Here is a 21,614-nt window from a genome sequence, read left to right as displayed (position 1 = left end):
AGATAATAGTGTGTATGGAAGGGGAGAAATTCTCCTATCTATCATGACCATTCTCCTATGGAAAAACACCACCTCCCTCCTAGGTTCCTCCTTGAAGAGAAAAGCCAATTCTTCTCTAGCATCTTCCACAGAGAGATGTCATCTGAGGCACTCTAAGCATATACAGTCCTTTATTACCAAGGAACAGAATCATTCACAGTTCAAGTTCCCAATTATCTGAGCATGGGAAAAGTAAGAAGAAAATAAAGAAGGAAAAGCAATTAAATGATCAGTGGCTTAATCCAAAGAATATTTCAAAGGGGAGATATATTTACAAGAAAAAAAATCACATTACAAAAGAAGAATATGGTTAAGAAATTAGTGCTTAGAAGAATGGTACACAATTTTGAAACATAATGAACATGAATTGTATTTGGAATCAAAAGTCTTGAGTTCAAATTCTAATTCTACTTATGTTTGACTTTTGACAAGTTACTTCACTTCTTCCCAGTTTTGTAAATTATAAAAAATGAAGTGCTTGTACTAGAGGAGATTCAATTTCAGGGTCACCTCTCCATGAAAATCTGGCAGATTTATTAGCATTTTTTTTTTAATCTTTTTGGCCCGCTCAAATTTTTTTCTTTTTTTAAATCTGAGGTTTTTTTGTTTGGTATTTTTGGTTTTGTTTTATTTTTCAAGTATAAAACACTAGAAATTCAATCTTTTCCAAGATAAGCAACATTGTTAGTAGTTTCCTTGCTTACCTTATACATAAGGTCTTTTCTAAAGTTCCTTTCAGTTCTAAATCTTTGAAGATCACACCTCACATCTATAATTTGTTGTCTTAGAGACTTGTCTGAGGCTCAAAGACATTTACTTGCTCATGATCACATGGCTAATAACTGTAGAAAGCAGGATATGAACCCAAGAACAACATTTTATCTATAAGCTCTGATGTTTCTCCACAGTGTGAAGGCTTAGATTACAACACTTTCCATGAAATTGGGCTTGAGAACTTTGGCTGCTTGATTCATATATCCTTTCCCATGGCTCCTATGGCAGCCATATGGGAGATATACCAATCAAATCCCCCCCACCCTGCCTCCACAACATGTGTGTTAAAATTAAAAAGTAGCACACTTACCAAATTCTTGGGGCTCACTCCATTCACTCCAATTTTTATAAAACAACTTTCTTGTTCTTATTTTCACAGTATATTTTCCATAACTAATTGTGTAGTCATAGTTTGTTGTTCTTTTAATATTAAAGACCTTGAAAATAAAATAATTTTTAAAATATCTGTCCACATACTCACTGACAACAATACAAATGTCTTCTAAATGCTAGAAGTAGGTATATAAAGAAAACTATATGATTCCAGGAGGAAGAGGATTTGATTCAGGGGCGTGCTGGAGTCAGTTCTAACTTGTTTGCAAAGAGTCAATTGTTAAATTTTCAATATGAGCATTTACATTTCAGAAATCAGAAAATTATACAAATCAAGACTTGATTCTTTGTTTTATTGCTTGCTACACTTAAGGAAGTGATGGACAAAGTGTTGAAAATGCAGATAAAATTTAATTTTTATTTTCAGTTCCAAATTCTCTCCCTTTCTCCAGGCCCTTTCTCATCTATTGAAAAGGCAAAAAATATAATACCAATGATACATATGAAGTCATGCCTATACATATGAAGTCATTTCCTATACAAGAAAAAAAAAAAGCAAGAAAAATGATTTTTTAAAAATGTTTCAATCTAATTGATTCTCTCTGTGGTGGTATATAGCATTTTTTCATTATGAGTATTTTGACATTATCATAGATCATTGTACTGATTTGAGAATCCAAGTTTTTCACAGTTGATTATCTTTATAATATTGCTCTTACTATGTGTATAATGTTCTCCTGATTCTGCTCATTGCATCAGCTCACATAAGTCTTTCCTGCTTGTAATGAACTGAACCAGCTATGCCCAGAGAAAGAACTCTAGGAGATGACTAAAAACCATTACATTGAATTCCCAATCCCTATATTTATGCCCACCTGCATTTTTTATTTCCTTCACAAGCTAATTGTACAATATTTCAAAGTCTGATTCTTTTTGTACAGCAAAATAACGTTTTGGTCATGTATACTTATTGTGTATCTAATTTATATTTTAATATATTTAACATCTACTGGTCATCCTGCCATCTAGGGGAGGGGTGGGGGGGTAAGAGGTGAAAAATTGGAACAAGAGGTTTGGCAATTGTTAATGCTGTAAAGTTACCCATGCATATAACCTGTAAATAAAAGGCTATTAAATTTAAAAAAAAAAAAAAAGTCTTTCCTGCTTTTCTGCAAACATCTCCTTCATCTTTTCTCAAAGCACAATAGTATTCCATCACTATCATATACATCAATTAGTCATTCCTAGAGTCCTAGTCAGTTAAAAAACTAAATGAAGCAATTAATAATTTTAGCAAAGTATAAGTGTGTTTGTCTGTTTTTCTGTGTTTAACTGTAGCATACTTGAGTGATGTGGAGAGGATAAAAGGGGGGAAAGACCAAAGTAAGCAGAGAACAGAATAATAATCTACAAGGAAGCAAAAATGGACAGTCATTAATATAATGTCTTTGATTACCACATATATGCTTTCTTAAAATGGAAATTTATTGTTATGTATTTTGAATCCTCTCTGATGTTCTGCTGGGCACATGACAATAGTTTGTTTTGTTTTTTCTTTTTCTTTCTTCTATTTTTTTCTTATTTTGTATTTAGTTTTAAATAAATAATTTTTAAAAGAATAAATAAATGCAATTTTTTTAAATTGACTTTGGCAATGTAATAATATATAATATAAACCCACATAAATCATCAGCATGTCTATATATCACCAACTAGACCTTACCAAGAAAATCATAAGGGATCATTTAAAATAACTATAGATAGCATAAATTTTGGGGGAGTATATCTGATAAGACAAATTCAGGAACTTCATGAACAAAATTGTCAAACTTTTTATAGTCATATTCAAATAATTGGAAAAATATTAATTGTTATGGGTGGGCAGAGACAATAGAACAAAAATGACAACTTTACCTAAAATAATACACTTATTAAATGCCATCCCTATTAATTACCAAAAAAAATTTATTGAGCTAGAAAAAAGTGAGAAAATTCTTAACAAAAAATGTAAAAGAAAGAAGTTTAGCAGTATCAACTTAGTGTATTGTAAAGTGGCAATTACCAAAACTATCTGGTACTGGCTACAAAATGAAAAGGCAGATCAGAGGAACAAAGTAGACATACAATATAAATGTAATGTTATAATAATCTTGAGTTTGAGAAATGAAAAGATATAATAATAAGCTTTGGGGATAAAAAAAAACACTATTTGATTAAAAAATCATGGGAACAACTGGTAAGAAATCTGGCAAAAATTGGGTGCAGACCAATATCTTATGCCATTTATAAAGATAAGGCCAAGATGGGTATGTGATCTATATAGAAATGGAAATATCATAAGTAAATCAGAAGAATTCTAATTCTTAGAATATTACCTATCAAATCTTTAAGATCAGATAGGAGAAAATTTTGAAATAAACAAGAGGTAGGGGGCACTGTTTGATGCAAAATAGATAATTTTGATCACATCATATTTTAAGGATTTTGTACAAATAAAATCAAAAGGAAAATAGTAAACAGGGGTAGGGAGAGGGAGGAGAAAACTTTATAGATAGCTTCTTGGATAAATGTTCCATATTTCAAATAAATAGAGAACTTTGCAAATATTTAAGAATATTAATGATTCACCAACTGATAGTCAAATGATATATGCAAGCAGTTTTTTTTGATAAAGAAATCAAAGATATATATATATTCATGTAAAAATGTTCTACAGTATTATTGATTAGAGAAATGTAAATTAAAACAACTTTAAGGTATTATTTTATACTTATTAGATTGGTTAGCATGGTAGAAGGGGGAAAAGACAAATATTAGAGGGGATATAAAAAAGCTGAGACCCCAATACCCTTTTGATAGAATTGTGAGGTAACTAGCCATTCCAGAGAACAATTTGGACTTATAATTAAAAAGATACTGAATTATAAACCATTTAATCTAGCAATACTTCTATTTCTTATTTCCCAAGGTGATCAAGTCAAAAAGAAAAAGAACCTAGATTTCTAAAATATTAAAAGCAGTTCTCTTTCTGGTGGCAAAGAACTGGAAATTGAGGGAATGTCCATCAGCAGGGTAATGGTTAAACAAGTTGTGGTATATGATTGTGATGGAATATTAATGTGTAATAAGAAATGATTAAGCAGGTTGATTTTAGAAAAGCATGGAAAGATTTGGGTGAAATAATGAAAAGTAAAATAAGTAGAAGCAAGAAAATATATACAAAAACAGAAGTATTGTTTGAGTACTGGGAATAATATACTGAGAACTATATAATAACTAGGAACAACCAAGTCATTCTAAGTATTGTAATAAAAAGGATCTATGAAAGAAGATGTTACTTATCTCCAAAGAAAAAACTGATAAATGTAAATATACATATTATACAAACATACATATATGGGAGTTAGTGTGTGTGTGTGTGTGTGTGTGTGTGTGTGTGTGTGTGAAATGCTGACCTTCTGTAGTGTGATTTAGGGAAGGAAGAAGGAAGACAATTTGGGGCTTTAAAAGCAATTTTAAAATTAAATAATTTTTAATTGCTTGTTCATATTTTTTTTAACATTTCTCAATTTAAGAATGGGTCTTGTTTTTTAAATTTGGATCAGTTCCATATGTATTTGAGAAATTAACTCTTCAACAGAAAAACTTTCTGTGAATTCTCCTGCATCCCCCATTTCTTCCTTTCCTTCTAATTTTGGCAGCATTGATTTTTGTGTATATGTGCAAACATTTTTAAACTTAAGGTAAAGTAATTCATTTTAACCTCCTGCTATTTCCCCCTTCCCTCCTTCTCTCCTTCCCTCTCTGTTCCACCCTCTTTCTCCTTCCCTGTGTCCTTCTCCCTTTCCTTCTCCCTCCCCCCTTCTCTCTCTCTTTCTCTCTGTCTCTTTCTCTGTCTCTGTCTCTCTGTCTCTTTCTCTGTCTCTGTCTGTCTGTTTCTCTCTCTCTCTCTCTCTGTCTCTCTATCAGTCTCTCTCTCTCTTTCTCTCTCTCTCTCTCTCTCTCTCTCTCGCGCGCGCTCTCTCTCTCTTTCTCTCCCATTCTCTCTCTTTGATGTGGATTAAATTTAAAAGTGTAAAATGTGTAATGGATATAAATCCATCTCCCCTCAAGGAAGCAGGTATAACATGTTTATCATAATTCCCTTAAATGTTCCAGAGACCAGATTTGGATGTAAAATGGCCTTATGGGCAGTTAGTAAACACAAAGATGACTCTGGAAGATTCAGAGGCAAGATGAAAGTACAATTAAATTCTTTTAAAATTGATTTTCTTTTTTATTCTCCATTTAATTACCAAATATAATATTTTTTCTAATTAACTTCTCATTTAAGTTTTTACTAAAGCAAATTACTTCATAGAAATCTTCCTATAATTATTATTAATTATTAGATCCATAAGACCTAAGCCAAATTTACAAGATCTTACAATAATGGAAATTTGGAATTTCAATAATTAATATCAACCTCCTACTTCTTCCTCTCCCTCTCTCCCTCCTCTCCATCCTCCACCTTGGATGCATCCAAAAGTGAAGTCAAGATTTTTTAAAAAGTAGCTATACGTCAATATCATCTTAAAATTTATAACACAGATATTGCATCTGCTGAAGACATACTCAGTATAAACATCTAGTGTTCATTAAAAAATATAGAGAGATAAGAGTTCAGTTAGTCTAACCTTAGTAGTGGAGGTCTAGCATCTTTCTAAGTCTTTACTTATTCTGTTATCCTGAGAAGGAAAAGTCCCTGCAGGGGAATTTTCTATCTACCTGGCTGTGGCTATCCAGAAAAACCCAATTATATTTTGACGCAATTTTCTAACTAATACACTAAATAAATGCAACTAAGTTAGTTATATAAATAGAAGTGAAATAGCTATGAATGATTTGTTATTGTTTTGGAGACAAAAGTTCAGTGATGTTAGACAAAATAATACTCACCACTTCAGAGAAATTCTTGTCACCAATCTGCAAAAGCAACAACAACAACAACAAAAAGCAAAGCAAATAAGTAGCTTGAATTCTACTCCCCATGGCAAATAATCTCCCTAATTTCTTCCACATTTTCAGGACAGCCAATACAACCTCTAATAGGAATGAGAAAATATGGAAAACTGGGGAAAATCCTGAAGTTATAACTGCCTGTGGACAATTGTACCAAAACCCAAAGTGAATTAAAATGATTTAACCATGGTATTTTTCATTCTTTTCAAGTTCACTTCTACAGAGAATACGAAAGCAGTGAATTTGAAGTCAAGAAATTATTAAATTTTGATTGCATGATATGCATTTAATAAAAATGATAATATTTTAATTTATAGAATTATTGCTATACCAATTGAACTATCAAGGAATACTTTATAGATCTAGACAAACTAATAAAAAATTAATTTGGAGAAAAAAAGATTAGGGGAAAATAAAACAAAGGCAAAATAGTATTTTCAGATCTAAATTTATTTATGTACATTTACTTTTTCTTTTAAGATTAACATAAAATGTGAGTTGCAAAATTGCCTGGGAAGGAGAATTTTTCTCACTGATTAGCAGTTTCTAGTATCTATTTCTCTTTCCAAGCAGAATTACAATTAGTTATGTTCAATTCTTTGTGATCCCATTTGGGGTTTTCTTGACAAAGATCATAAAGTAGTTTTGACATTTCCTTCCTCAGCTTATTTTATAGATGAGGAAACTAAGGAAAATAGGATGAAGTGACTTGCCCAGCATCACACTGCTAATATCTAAAATAGAATTTGAACTCAGATCCTTCTGACTCCAGGGCCAGCATTTCATCCATTCTGCCATCTCGCTTCCTTCTAGCAGAATATTGCTACATTAATAAAAATGGAATGATTAATTTGGCTAAAATGAAAGAATCAGTTGTTTTCTTCAGCAGTAATTTCCACCTATTTTATATACTGTACCTGGGACCTGTTGGGTCAAAGAAAACAATTCACATTCTTCTTCCTCTTGACACCATTCTTCTGGCTCTAAATTCTATCATCAATCTAGGAAATCCTAGAAGGCATTTAGTACATTGTCCTTGAATTTTCCTCATCTTTGCATATCCAATTTCTTCAACCAATCATTCTGAGTCATGTTCAATATTCCCTTACCTATCCTAATCAATATCCTCTGTATAATCTAGTTCATCAGAGTCCTTTCTAAAAGAGGCTTCTAATTATGAACACAATATTCTACATGTGATATGATAGTGAGTCATTCTGGAAACTATTTCTCTATTTACATAGCCTAAACTTGAATCTGTTGGCATTGTTTGTTTTGTTTTGTTTTTCACTCATGTTGCCTTATACATTGAGCTTGCTATTTTAAGAACTCACTTTTGTTTTTTGTTTTTTTCTGTCATATGAATTGCTGCTAAACTTATTTCCCATATCCTATATTAAATGTCATTTTATTAGATTCAGCCCACAATTTTTGCCCATGAGATGTTTTTTGAGTTTGCTTCTGTTATACAAGATATTAGTATCATGTCATCTAAAAATTTGATAACCATGCTGTCTAAGTCTTTATTCAATAGCAGAAAGAGGAAAAGAAAGCTGCCAGTAATAAGTTTACTAAGTCAGATATCACCCAAATTTACACTTACAGCAGAGGAAGAAGAAAATCAATGCAGAAGACCAGCAATTAATAGACAATAACTGGGGGAAAGACAGAACAGAAGGAAACCTATGACCTCTAGAATTTGTATTTATAAAGTATAAGGTCTGGGTAATTAAGCAAACTAGAGATCACATTGCTTTTGGTGAGATATGAATTATGACTGGAATGTGGTTAAGGAGATAGGTAGGTGGATAAAACTGGACCTGGAGTCAGAAAGATCTGAATTCTGTGTCAACTATTTACTAGCTATATGATCATAGACAAGTTTGGTTGAGGTTTTTTTTTTAACTTCCCCTACCCTTGGGTTCTGCAACTATAAAATGAATATAATAACAAATGAAGATAATAGCACCACCAAATGAGATAATGCATATAAAATAATTTGAAAACATTACAACTATTATTATTCTAGAAGGATATCTTCTTCAAAAAGAAAAGAAAAGAAAAACTAAGCAATTCTCCAAAACTCCAAAAGTTTCAGAGAAAGTATCAGCCTACATTAGAAAATGGCCTCTTCTTATCTGGGTGTTCCTTGGGCCAACAAAATAAGTTAAATACTCAACAAACTTTTACTAAGTTCCATGACCTATACTAAGGACTGAGTAGATAAAGAAAAGTAAAAGGCAGTCTCTGCTCTCATGAAGCTCACAGTCTAAAAGAAACTACATGAAAACAATGGTATACAAACAAACAGAAAAAAACAAGATATACTCATGGGAGTTGTTGAGATGATCAAGAGAGAACCCATAGAAGGACAGAAAGGAAGAAGAACCTTGAAAATATAGAACCTTGAAAAAATTGTATTTGATCTTTAAGAGAAAGATGATGACCCAACAGGAGATTGAGGTAGGACAAATAGGTAGATATATAGGTAGGACATCATAGATAGAACAAGGAGCAGGAGAAAGATCAGAAACAAATGGAAGGGAAAGCATCCTGGAGAAAAGGGTAATCTATGAATCAAAAGTTGTACAGAGGTCAACTAAAATAATAGACAGAAAAAACAACAACAACAACATTGGATTTGTTTGATAAGAGAACACTGGCAACTTTGGAAAGTAGAGATGGATTAGAAACCAGACCTTAAAGGAATAATAAATGAAGAGAAAATGAGACCATATTTTTTGGAGTTTGTGAAAGAAATAAGAGACCTGGAGATACCTAGGCATTTTTGTAGGTTGAGGGGAGAGAGTCAGTGGATGGTGAGAGAATTATGATGACAGAAAAATAAGGAATGATTGAAGGGGCAAAATTCTATTGGATATGGGAAAGGACAAAAATCAAGACCTTGGCAAGAAGAAAAACCAGATTGGAATAAATGAAGTGAAGATGGGTTGGAAATGTTGGTGAAGAGATATTGTGCCCTGTTATTTATTAAGGTGAGAATAACTATTCTTGCACTTTTTTTACTGTTAGGATATTCTTTTATATCATCCAAGGATTAATTTCTCATTGTTGATGTTTGATTTCCATTTTGAAAAAAAAGACAGAAAACTATTCTTGTACCTTACAGAAGAGAAAATAACAACAAAAAGGTAAAATTGTTCAGATTGAAGCAAGTTTTTGGAACAGAATTATTCTGACAAGAAAGACAGTTGGATTGAGGTAAATTGATTTTTCAAAACACACAATGTAAGCAACATATATCATGGAGTATAATTTAAGAAGTGAGAAAAAAATTACCTTTTGAATTTGAAGCTGATATTCAAAGGCATTGTCCTGAAATTGTATTGTTTTGGGTATCTGCCACTGCAGTCTACATCTAAGACTTGTACAATTTATGGTGACATTTGGTGGTTTAAATATTTCTGAAATAGAAACATAGACATTGTAATGGATAATAGAGAAGTCAATACTTTCCTTATAGATAGCTTGGAAAGTATCTATTTACCACAGTCCCTAGGGATAGAAACTAGACTTGTGATGTAAGAATACAGGAAATAGAAGTGATCACATTATGATAGGTTTTGAGTGCTTCCCAATCTTCCTTAATGCTACAATCTTCCCTCTATTTATTATTTCCAGTTTATCCTATATGTATCTTGTTTGTACATAGTTGTTTTATGTAGTCTCCCCCATTAGATTGTGAACAGCTAAAGAATAGGGACAGATTAAACCTTTCTTTATATCTCCAACAGTTAACTCCTTGAGGATAGGGACTCAGTTGTTTGTTTGTTTGTTTCTGTCTTTTTATGTTCTGTAGTTTTGTGCCTTGCATATAGCAAGTGCTTAATAAATATTTGTTTCCAGACTCTTATATTAGTGATCCTTGCTGTAGTTATTCAGTTGTGTCCAGGGGATTTTCTTGACAAAGAAGAGTGGCTTGCCATTTCCTTCTCCCAGGGGGCCTTATTTTTCAGGTAAGGAAGTGAAACAAAAAGGAGTTGAATGACTTGCCTGAAGTCACACAACTAGCAAGTATCTCAGGCCATATTTGAATTCAGATCTTCAAGGGCCTGGTGCTCTATTCCCTGAATGACCCACCTGCCCCTTGATGTAATCATAGCCAATTTAGTTAATCTTTCAGTGCCCCAAGGTTTATTTAATCTTTCAGTGCCCCAAGGAACTTTCTAATTTTTCTAAAGAAACTTCTAACACTGGAAATTATGAATGAATTGCTAATTTACTTCAATGGAAGAAGTGCAAGGTACTTAAAAAAATGTTTGAGGACTGATTTGAACACATTTCAACTTTCTCCTTTCATGTTTTTTCCTGTTTTCCTCCACACGAAAAAGTGTTCCATTGCTAAACCTATATCCCAAAATGGGGAAGAAGGAGAAGTCCCCACATAGACTAAAATATTTATAGTATTACCTTTTGTACTAGCATAGTTCTGGGAATGAAGTAGATATTCACTGATTGGCGAAGGGTAAAACTCGGACATGAATGAAAGGGAATATTACTGATTCCTAACACTATGAAACGAGACACATGGAAAGAGTTATATGAACTGAAGTGACAAAGTGAAGTGAGCAGAATCAGGAGGGTGCCAACTGACCATAACAATGTAAATGGAAACAACAACAGTAATATTATGTAATTATAATAATCATTCATCTCTAGAAAAGATACAGGAAAATGAACTTCCCTTCTGAGTTTGCAAAGGTAGGAAACTATAAGTGTGGAATATTGAGTGTACTTTCCAAAACAGAATATGTATTAAGTGTGTTGGTTAGTTAGGTGGCACACTGGATAGAGTACCAGGCCAAGAGTCAAGAAGATTCATTTCCCAGAGTTCAAATTTGGGCTAGCTATATGAATCTGGGCAAGTCACTTAATCCTGTTTGCCTCTGTTTTCTCATTTATAAAATGAGTGGAGAAGAAAATGTTACAATATTTTTGCCAAGCAAACTCCAAATAGTGTCACAAAGAGATGAATATGATTGAAACTACAAGAACATAAGTTGCATTGTTTAGTTTTTGCTGAACTACTTTCCTCATCCCCCCCACTCTATCTTTTAAAATCTTTGTTCCAGGAGATGATTCTTTGGGAAGGGGGAGAGAAAAAGTTATTTGGAAATGAAGGTAATATAGTAATAAAAACTTTCAAGACAGACTTTGTTAAATAATAATAAAAAAGAAAAAGTTGGCGTATTAATGAGGAAGACACATTTTATCTCAGTTGAACCAAGAATAAGCAGGAAGAGCCACTTGAAGTACATTTTATGAGGTTCTACAAAGCCAAACCATTCATTCAATCTTTATAAATTAAAACACGATCTATGTCTCACTAACACAAATATGTAAGAAACATAAATTATTCTTACCAATATCCCATAGTGAAATGTTGTCATCAGTACACTGGACTTCCCTTCCATTGCTGGTTCCAGTCACTAGGAAATGATATGGGTAAGGGTTTGGGAATTCTGAGAGGTTATCAAAATGACATCCAACACGTCTGCCTTCAGAATCTGTCTTGTAATTTGGACATTCTCTATTCACAAAAGTCCTGAAATAGCCAAAGTATTGCTTTGAAAGATTAAAAAAAAAACTTTGATAGAATTGTAAAAAGATTTCCCTCCAAGCCAAAACCTACAGTGGGGATTGTGAGTAAAAAAATTGATAATGGATATCTCCTGGAGTATTCCTCACTGTCCATTTGCAGCCCATGAAATTTGCATCATGAATCTCACAGGACACATTTTCTTTAGTGGTCCCTTCTTCTCCTAGGAAGATGGAAGTAAAAGAAAATATTTTATTTTCTTTAGTTTTGAGTGTGATGAAAAATTCAAAAAATATGTTAAACATTCTACATCACCTCTTTGGGGAAGATGGAATGTTTCTGAAAATCTTTTCCCAGAAAATCCTTCAATTACAAAGTCTACCCCTTGGCACCAGCTATGGAAATTTTTTATTTTGCACCTATGGTTGTTTGTTGCCTAAAAACAAAAACAAGAAATCACAATCATTAGCTAATTGATAATGAAACTGGATAAATAAAATGATGAAATTAACCTAAATACTCTCTAAGGTCCCTTTTACTTATGACAAGCTACAATTCTATAAGCATTGAGAATTAAACCATCTTGCTTCCCAGAAGTCTTCTTCATGTTGTGCTGGTAGGATCACTGGACCCAGAAGTCAAAAGATCTGGGCTACAGTTCTGGCATAGTCATTTACTAGGTATATGACACCAGAAGAGAGAGGGGTAAGGGAATAAGTATTTATATAGCTCTTATTATGTGCCATCCACTATAACATGCATTTTTTACAAATCATTTGATCTTTACCACAATCCTACAAAGTAAAGTCTATTATCCTCATTTAACATTTGAGGCAAGGAGAAGGAAGTGACTTAGCTAAAAAGAGTCCAAGCAAGAGTTAAATGCAGGTCTTCCTGCGGTATTCTTCCTGTGCTGTATTACTTAACATCTGTACACTTTAATTTTCTCAGTGAAAAATAAAAGCAATATTTTACACTGGGTACTGTACAAGACTACTCTCAAGACCAAATGATTGAATTGCATGTAAAATACTTTTTTTCTATCATAACATGGAAACATGACTCATAACTACTTTAGACTTGGAAAAATAAGTTCTCACTATTCAAATCCCTGCTGTCAAATGATTTAACATCAGAGATGGATACGATTTTGTCAATAGAAATGACATTTAAAAAGATGGATTATCATTTGCTTTACTTCTGCACCCTAAAACTCTTTGGACCTTCCCATTTGGCTTATATCGACATGTAATGTCTCCCCAATGAGAATGTGAGCTTCTTGAGAGCAGAGACTGCCATGCTTTTTTATTTGTACTTTTGGACCTTACAAGTATATTTTGTACATAGGAAGTACCTAATGCTTTTTAGTGTATTCATTCATAATTGTGATATGTGTATGTGAATAATTTGTGAGTAATAAGAAGTAATTTGGGGCCAGGAACTTTTGATTTCATTGACATGGGGAGCTCCCAATGAGGAACTTCTTCTACCAGGGTAGTTGAGCACCTAATCTACACATATAGTCTCAATGAGTTGCCTTGAAGCACTGAAAAATCAACCAACTTTATCAGTCATACCCTGTATGTATGAGTCAGGACTTAACTGGAATGTTCCTGACACTAGAACTAGCTCCTATTTGAATAAAAACTGAGTTTAGTAAAGAAGGGACAACCCATCTTTTCCCCTTTATAGGGGTGGCTGAAGCAAGATGGGAGTGGAGGTAGGGGATGAGAGAGGGGGGAAGGGGTAGAAGAGGGAAAGCTAAAAGAAGCTGTCCATGTCTCGCCCCACTACTAAATGTCTATGAGTACATGGAACCCGCCTTTCTTTTATGTTTATTCTTTACTAATTTTAGGTGAAAGAGTAGCCAGAGATGGAATTGTCTAGGTAATGACTGTAATTTAAGGATATACCTTCAATATCATCAGAAGATCAGAAGAATACAGAGATTCTGTATTAAATCATTGGTGAATATGTGGCTTCAGGAATTATGACCTTTTTCTCTTTGAGCTGAATGGCAACTGTGTTTCCCTTGAACGTACCTGGGAACAAGCTGAATTCACAAATGGAACTCACAAAGGAGGATCCCAAATTAGAATAAAATGACATAAGGAATTCAGCCCCTATAGGAAGCCATGAGTTCTCTTAGGAAGATTTTGTCCTCCCAGTCACCGGAACCTTTCCCTAAAAATTCTGCTTGTTTTTTTAAAGAATTTTTATTTATGCCTTTTTTTTTTTTCATTTCTTTACCTCCCAGTCATATTAACTCCCCTAACTGAATTGGGAAAAAAATAGATTTTAAAAAAATTTCAGCAAAAACATCCAGCAAAATGTCAAAGTTTACAAAATCCTATTAAAATAGTTTATCACTTCTTTGCCTTGAGTAGGAAGTATGCTTAATTATCTGATCTCTGGAAACTTCCCTCCCTGGCTTCTCATATTACAAATAGTCAACAATACAAGTTAAATACACTTTTAACTTGTATTGAGCTGGTGATGTAAAACTACCAGTGAAAGGAACCAGGGATATGGACACTTCATGTAGCCAAGACAGGAGAGGGATCTAAGTTCCCAAGGCCATGCCTTCCAGGCTACTTCTGCCTGTCATCCCAGGGGTGTGTGCATTTTTTGGAAGCTTTGCTCTTCCAAGATGCTCCATGTTTCCTAAGGAGTGGAACCTGGGGCTAAACTTAGAGCCAGGCTGCACCTGGAAGGATCCAGGAATACCCTACCTATTCAACTCATGATTCTAAATCTTGAAACCAGGAGTCAATCTCCCTGAAGAAGGTCATATTTCAACTAACTTGTTGAAAGTCCATTAAATGAGCAATCAGGAGACCTGAATTTTATTCCTTCTTCTGATATAATTCTGATTCTCTTTTCCTTCCTTTATAAATGGATAAAATGTCATTTAAGACCCCTTTTAGCCTCCCCAATATATGCATCACTGAGATTTGGGCTCCTTATCATTCTCTGTCACCTCAGCTCCAATTTCAGTGTATTAAATGAGCCATCCTTTAGGACCATTTGCCTTCTCTGGACCCTTAATTGCCCTTTCTGTATTAGGAGGCACTGGACTATATAGATTATTCTTGAGGAATCTTCTAACTTTAGCATGATAGTTTTGAAAGTTGTATTTTTTTCTTTTTTCTTTCTTTCTTTCTTTCTTTCTTTCTTTCTTTCTTTCTTTCTTTCTTTCTTTCTTTCAAGGCAACTAAATGATGCAATGGATAAAGTTCTGGACTTGGAGTCAGAAAGACCTGAAAGTTAGTTTAAATCTTACCTCAGAGCCTTATTAGCTGCACAACTTTAAGCAAGTCACTTACTTAACCTTTCTGTCCTTCAGATTCTTCTTCTGCCAAATGGGACTAGGTTGTGATAATCAATGCTTTGCAAATTGTAAAGTGCTATACAAATGGTAGTTATTATTTTTGTGTGAAAGTAACAGGATTGATTTCAAATCTTCTTTCAGTTTCTGCTCCCCACCCACCCAAATATCTCTGTTTTTATAATAGGCTACATGTGTCGTACTCAATATTTAAGCTCTGGAATACTAAGTGTGAAAAAAATAATTGGCTTTAGCATACAGATTTCAAAAGTAATTTTGAAGCTACCAAGTAGCCTCCTTCCTTTATTGGGGAAGAGAAGCAGTTTTACAGTATCCCTTAGTCTTTGATTGGTATTCTGCTCTTTCCCCACCACAGAGAGTGATTTTGATGCCACTTGTCCCAGGAACAAATTATAGTACTTATTCAAAGAACAAAATTTCCTAATTATGAAGATGCTGATATTTAGCATTAGTTATTTGAAATCATCTTTTCTCCTATTCATTGAGTGAATAGGAAAAAATATATATATATTTGTATTATATGCACATAAGTTTATATAGACACATAGGTGTGTTTATGTTTATATGCAGACATGACTTTTAAGTATGTGCACACACACAAATAGAGATATATATAATAATTTTTACCTTCATCTGATATACTAATTTTGAGAGGATTTTAACAGAACAGGTGACGTTATTCACATTCTCCACATTGGTCCATCTCAATAACATTGTCTTCATATCTATAGTTATGTTTTTAATTGGCAAATCTGGAAGTGAAGATTATCAACAATAACATAAATTCAATCCAATCAGTATTGATAAAATACATGTTATGTGAAGAGTATTCTGGAAAAAGGTACAAATTTTTGCACTTATGAATCTTGAATTTAGATGGCCATTGTGTTGATTAAAAATTCTTCTTTCAAAAAGTAATACCATTTAGAACAGTTCATGGGTAACATGATTTCTCATCACTAAAATTGTAAGGTTTAGGGGAAAGACCACTATTAGGAATATTAGAAAAGCTGGATTCAAATTCCAACTTTAGTACTAACTTGCTGTATGACCTTGGACAACTTCCTCTCTGTGAGTCTGAGTTTCCTCACTAATAAAATTATATCTATATCTATCTATCTATCTATGTATATATATATACATATATATATATATACATACATACATACTACCTTTGGTGCACAACAAGTTTTCTGCCATATTGCAGAAATGCCCCTGTGGAGCAAGGAGCAGTGATGTGTAGCATGGGAATGGGTTCAGCCCGAGGGTCATAATGTAGTTGCTCATAAACAGGGATACCTTGACAAGAGTCTCTCTCCTGTGGGTTAGCAGGGGGGCTAGAATGGCTAGATTGGCTCTTCTCCCATTAGCAGATATCATGCATACACAAAGCCCAAGCACTGCTTCTCTGAATGGTGATTGGGAATTGTCTATAATTCACACACTGATCACACTTGCAAAAATGTATATCAGCAAGGCTGGGCTGCATAATAAACTGGAGCTCTATTCATACTCTGTGAGTCTCCTGCCTTGTTCATCTTACCTCTGAGATCAAAGGGTTCATATATTTTGAACTCTCAATCAAGATGGCCACAATAAGAAAAAGCAAAGGAAAGACCCATGGTGAATTTGATGAATGGTGAATGTTTACAAGCTAATGTGTATTATGAATTATAATTTGGATGCAAGAAGTGGTAGAAAAGACATGATTAAGCAAATATATTCCTGAAAAGGGACTTGAACTTATCATGTTGAGTGGGGAATAAAAACAAATGGGCAAGTGATGCACTAGGACATCCATAAGATATTTTAAATCAATAGAGGCAAGCCTTTAATACATTGGGTTTTCATCCTTTATAGTGAATGTCTATATAATGGGTCCTTTTCCATCCCTAACCTCTAGAAAATGTGAAGATATTCTCTAATTCTGGGGCACCATAGAAAGTGTTGTAGGATAGATTTTCAGTCAAGTTTGGCTCATGTATAAAAAGACATAGATGAGAATTGCACAGGCTATGAAGTCATATTCATAAATTACATTTTATGCATAAATTACAATTTATATAGGCAATGGAAATATTGATTAGATCGTAGATCATCATCATATAGAAGTACACTTAAAAATAATACTCCATATTCAGTTTGAATGTCCCATGATGGTTGTTACCTTACCATCACTACTGTCTCCTTTTGAACTGGGGTGATTCTCTTGATGGAGTTATTATCCTAAGTCAGGGAGAGGGGAACTTTTTTTCTGCCAAGGACCATCTACATATTTATTTGCAAGCCATACAAAATTACCAACTTAGAGAACTCAAGCAATGGAAGGTTGTTGTACCTAGCTTTCAGCTCATTATCACCTGACTTTGCAAATGATTTTGCAAGTCTTATACGGTTCATGGAAGATGTTCCCCACCTCTGACCTCAGTGAACTGTCAGTGAAATTATCTTTAAATGACGCTGGCTATGATTAGGCTATACCAGTTGGAATAGATCACATTTGAGCAGTAGATCCATCAGATTGTGGATGCAATGAGAAAAATGATTATGTTTTTCATTTCCTTAGACTATAAGAGCTACTTTTCAATAACAAAGTCATTCAGCCAATTCCAATAGACTTGTAATGGGGAGAGCCATCTGCACCCAGAGAGAGGATTATGGGAACTGAATGTGAAATCACAACATAGTATTTTTCACCTTTTTTGTTGTTGTTTGCTTGATTTTTCCTCTCTTATTTTTTTCCCTTTTTGATCTGATTTTTCTTGTGGAGCCTCATAAATGTGGAATTATGTATAGAAGAATTGCATATGTTTAACATTTATTGGATTTCTTGCTGTCAAAGGGAGAATGATGGGGAAAGGGAGCGAGAAAAATTTGGAACATAAGGTTTTTCAAGGGTGAATGTTGAAAACTATCTTTGAGTGTATTTTGAAAATAAAATGCTATTACTTTTTTAAAAAGAATATAAAAGCTAAAAATGACTTTTGGAGATCTATTTCAACTCCTTGATTTTATCTTATTCAGTATTTTATTTTTTCCCCAGTTACATGTAAAAACAACTTTTAATATTCATTTTGAAAACTTTGATTTCCAAACCCTTTCTCCCTCCTGACTCCTCTTCATTGATAAGGCAAGCAATTCCATATAGGTTACACATCTGTAATCATGCCAAATATTTTCATTATAGTCATGTTTTACATTTAAAAACTTAGACCAAAAAAAAAAAAAAACAGAGTAGAGGGTGCAGTGTTTTAGACTTCAGAAGTTTTTTGCAGGTGTTTTCAGAGATACTTGTAGGGAGCTATATATTTTCAATTCTTGCAAAGTAGTAAGATCTACTCTCCTGGCCTGTCCTCTGGTTTCGGAATGACAACAAGCATTCTTTTTGGCCGTGGAATTGTGAGGAAGGTGCTTGTTCCACTGTGACCTGCAAGTTCTGCTGTGCTAAGGCTCCTCTTTGCCCCAGGACTGCCACCCAGGACTACCACCCTGATCTGGGCAAAGCAACAGAGTCCTGACTCAGTATTGAAAAAGAGACCACTATAATCTCTTTCTGATCAGTTGTTTGGTTCCTTTACCATCTTTGATCTAAGAGTTCTAAAAACCACCACCATCACTGCTGATTCAATGGCTACCAAGGTCTAGTCCTGGTTTGTTGGGGTTGGGGTTGTGCAGGAGACAGCTACACTGACTGTGTTCCGCTCTCACCCAGGTATGACAGATCTTTCCTGCCAAACTTCTAAGTTGTCTTGGGCTGAAAAACTCCTTCAATCCATCTTTTTGTAGATGCTGCTCTAGAATTTGTTTAGAGTCATTATCTAAAGGTCTTTGGAGGGATTTGGGAGAGATCTTTGGTGAGTTTCCACCTTACTCCATCTTCTGCCCCATTCTCTCTCATTTTATAATTTATAAAAGACTCAATGAGCTCAGATGCTCTGCTCAAGTTTATAGAGATGGCAAGTGGCTAAGCAAGGAAAGACTCAAATGTCTTTCCATAATATTGTGCTATGGAGCAAATCCACCTCTTTGCAATTTTATCATATTAACATTTGAAGAAGACTGTGAAATTGTGGACCAGATTATCATATTTAATGAGTTCAAATACTGGAGTAAGCATTGTTAGGACTTACAAAGGAAACAAAAATTCAAATTACTATCCTAAAGACACTTGTAGTTTTATGTTGGAAATGGGACAATAGACATAAAATACATAGAGCTATATATAATGGCACATATCTATATCATCCAAATAATTATAATCTGAAAGCACTAAAAATAAACTTTAAGATTATCTTCATTCCAGTATCAATGAGGAAAAATAAATACAAATAGATTAAAATATGTAGTTCAAAACAAGGTTCATTTGAAGTAAGCCACAATGCACCTAAAGTCATATATAATACATTCACCTCTATATATATTTAGAAACGCAACAATATAGTTCATTTGAAAAAAATCAGCTACACTTTTTATTGTAGCAAAAAAATGGAAATAAAGTAGATATTTAAATGTAGAGGGCTGAAACTATTGAGTCAATGCACTGAGGTCAGGACTGCTGAGCACTTGAGGCTAACTACCGATTGGACAATACTCTATGGGCATATACTTGGAAAATGGTCTTTTCCACTATCGGTACTGGCTCAATGATTGGTATATATAGAGGATGGAAGGAGGAACGAGGGAGTGGAGTAAAGCTAGTCAGGGTCACACTCTTGGCGGTGGAAGAGGAGGTAAGCAGTCGGGGAGATTCTGCTTCCATCCTGTTCAATACTGCATCTAAGATATGAGAATAAAGATTAAGGACTTTTGCTTATCCTGACTCCAACTGATTTTGGGGTGTCCTGGGGGCTAGCTCGGTCATTACATTTAAAGATTAAGTAATAATGGCTAAACTAATTGTGGTACATGAATATAATAAAATATTACTGTATAAGAAATTATTAATCTGTGAAATGATGAGTCCTGAGAAGCATGGAAAGGATTATATGAACTAAAACAAAATGAAGTAAGCAGAGCCAAGAAAACAATGTGTTACAATGGCCACCCCATCATAATAGCAACCACTATAAAATATTTTAAAAAAAAATTTACCAAAAATTAAAAAGAACATGTTCAGTTGTGTCTGATTCTTCATGATCCTATTTTGGGATTTTCTTGACAATGATACTGAAGTAGTTTGCCATTTTCTTCTGCAGTCAATTTTACAGATGAGTAATTGAAGCAAACAGGTAAGGTGACTTTTCCAAAGTAACATAGCTAGAAAATGTCTGAGGCTGGATTTGAACTCAGGAAGATGAGTTTTCCCCCTTCCAATTCCAGATTCTATATATTATGGCACCTCCCCACCCCATTTTCTCTTATTATAAAAAAAATGCTGGTACCAAAGAAGAAATATGAGAAGACACCCTTTCTACTCCTTTGCAGAAATGTGAAAGGGGTATAGAACATTACATACATTTTTATATTTTTCCATTGTATCAATTGACTTTCCTGATTTTTCTTTTATTTCTTTGTTTTTTTTTCCTTTAAAAATTATTTCTAATATGAGAGATCACTAGTAAGGTGAAGGAATAGAGGGGAGAATATAAATGGTATAAAAATAAAAGATATCAAGATTAAAAAAAAAAAACACTGCTACTTCTTCCTCTTTCCTTTTTCTCTTACAGCATCTTTAAAATTTAAAAGTGCTAGAGAAAGTGACACACAGTCAGGAAGTACAGTCACAGTACAGGTCCTACCTTGAAGATGATAGACTTTGTTCTCATTGTCACAGATTCAGTCCTCCTACCCCCTGAGAACCAAGATCATGAGATCACAGACTTTGAATCAAAAGGGATCTCAATTAACTCTGTCAGTCTTTCCTAATATTTCAAATAGGGAAACTGAGACTCAGAGTAGTTCAATAGCCAATCCAAGTTCACAGATGTAGCAAATGGAATATCTGTGTTTTGAATTCATGTTATTCAAATCCAGCATTCTTTCCATGGCCTAATGAGACAATTGTATCAATTAAATCAACATTTCAAAACTTTCTTGTCACCCTAGTTAAGGATAACTAACATTTATTAATAATAACAAACATCTGCAAGTTTGATGCTGGAAGAATAATACTGAATCAAGGTAGAAAGATATTTTAGGTTTCTGGACAAAGAAAATATTTCAAAATTTCAAGGATAAATTAAAACATTTTTTAAAAAATTACTGTTATAATCTCATACTTACCCTCCCCTTTCTGTATTTGGCTGTATGCTAGGATTGGCAACATTGAGAATGAAAGCAAAATTATGACATCTGCCATGGAACTCCTTGTTAGGACTGGATCTGAAGATCTAAAATAGGAAGAGATAACAGGTATTATACCTCTGGGATTTCAGAAAATTTGGTCTCTGGCTATGCTTCTTGGAAGCAAAAATTATGGAAAGATTCACAGGATCTCTGACTTGGAAGTTACCTTGTTTTCAACCCATACCTGAAAGGGAATTCTCTTTACAGTTTCTCCGACTAGATTCCTATTAGCTTTTACAGGAAGGCCTCTAAAGAAACTCACTACTCCTGAGG

At 33.8% G+C, this 21,614-nt stretch overlaps 1 protein-coding gene across 2 annotated transcripts in view; it reads right to left on the bottom strand.

Annotated features, from left to right (window-relative positions):
- Positions 1-21,614, bottom strand: part of LOC105749995 (interleukin-3 receptor subunit alpha) — a 47,876-nt gene that overhangs the window by 14,017 nt on the left and 12,245 nt on the right. For both annotated transcript variants that reach the window (XR_001120833.3, XM_012546125.3), the window contains exons 2-9: positions 21,279-21,385; positions 15,684-15,808; positions 12,023-12,143; positions 11,801-11,930; positions 11,532-11,713; positions 9,448-9,572; positions 6,085-6,111; positions 1,124-1,250 (exon numbers count right to left, since the gene is read on the bottom strand). Coding sequence is in view for 1 of the 2 variants with exons in the window: in XM_012546125.3 (XP_012401579.1) it covers positions 1,124-1,250; positions 6,085-6,111; positions 9,448-9,572; positions 11,532-11,713; positions 11,801-11,930; positions 12,023-12,143; positions 15,684-15,808; positions 21,279-21,354 (913 nt within the window). In the remaining variant the exon portion in view is untranslated. The remainder of the gene's footprint in view (positions 1-1,123; positions 1,251-6,084; positions 6,112-9,447; positions 9,573-11,531; positions 11,714-11,800; positions 11,931-12,022; positions 12,144-15,683; positions 15,809-21,278; positions 21,386-21,614) is intronic.

The sequence above is a fragment of the Sarcophilus harrisii genome, chromosome 3 (assembly GCF_902635505.1).
Source record: "Sarcophilus harrisii chromosome 3, mSarHar1.11, whole genome shotgun sequence".
NCBI lineage: Eukaryota > Metazoa > Chordata > Mammalia > Dasyuromorphia > Dasyuridae > Sarcophilus > Sarcophilus harrisii.
This window is presented reverse-complemented; position numbering and strand designations above follow the sequence as displayed.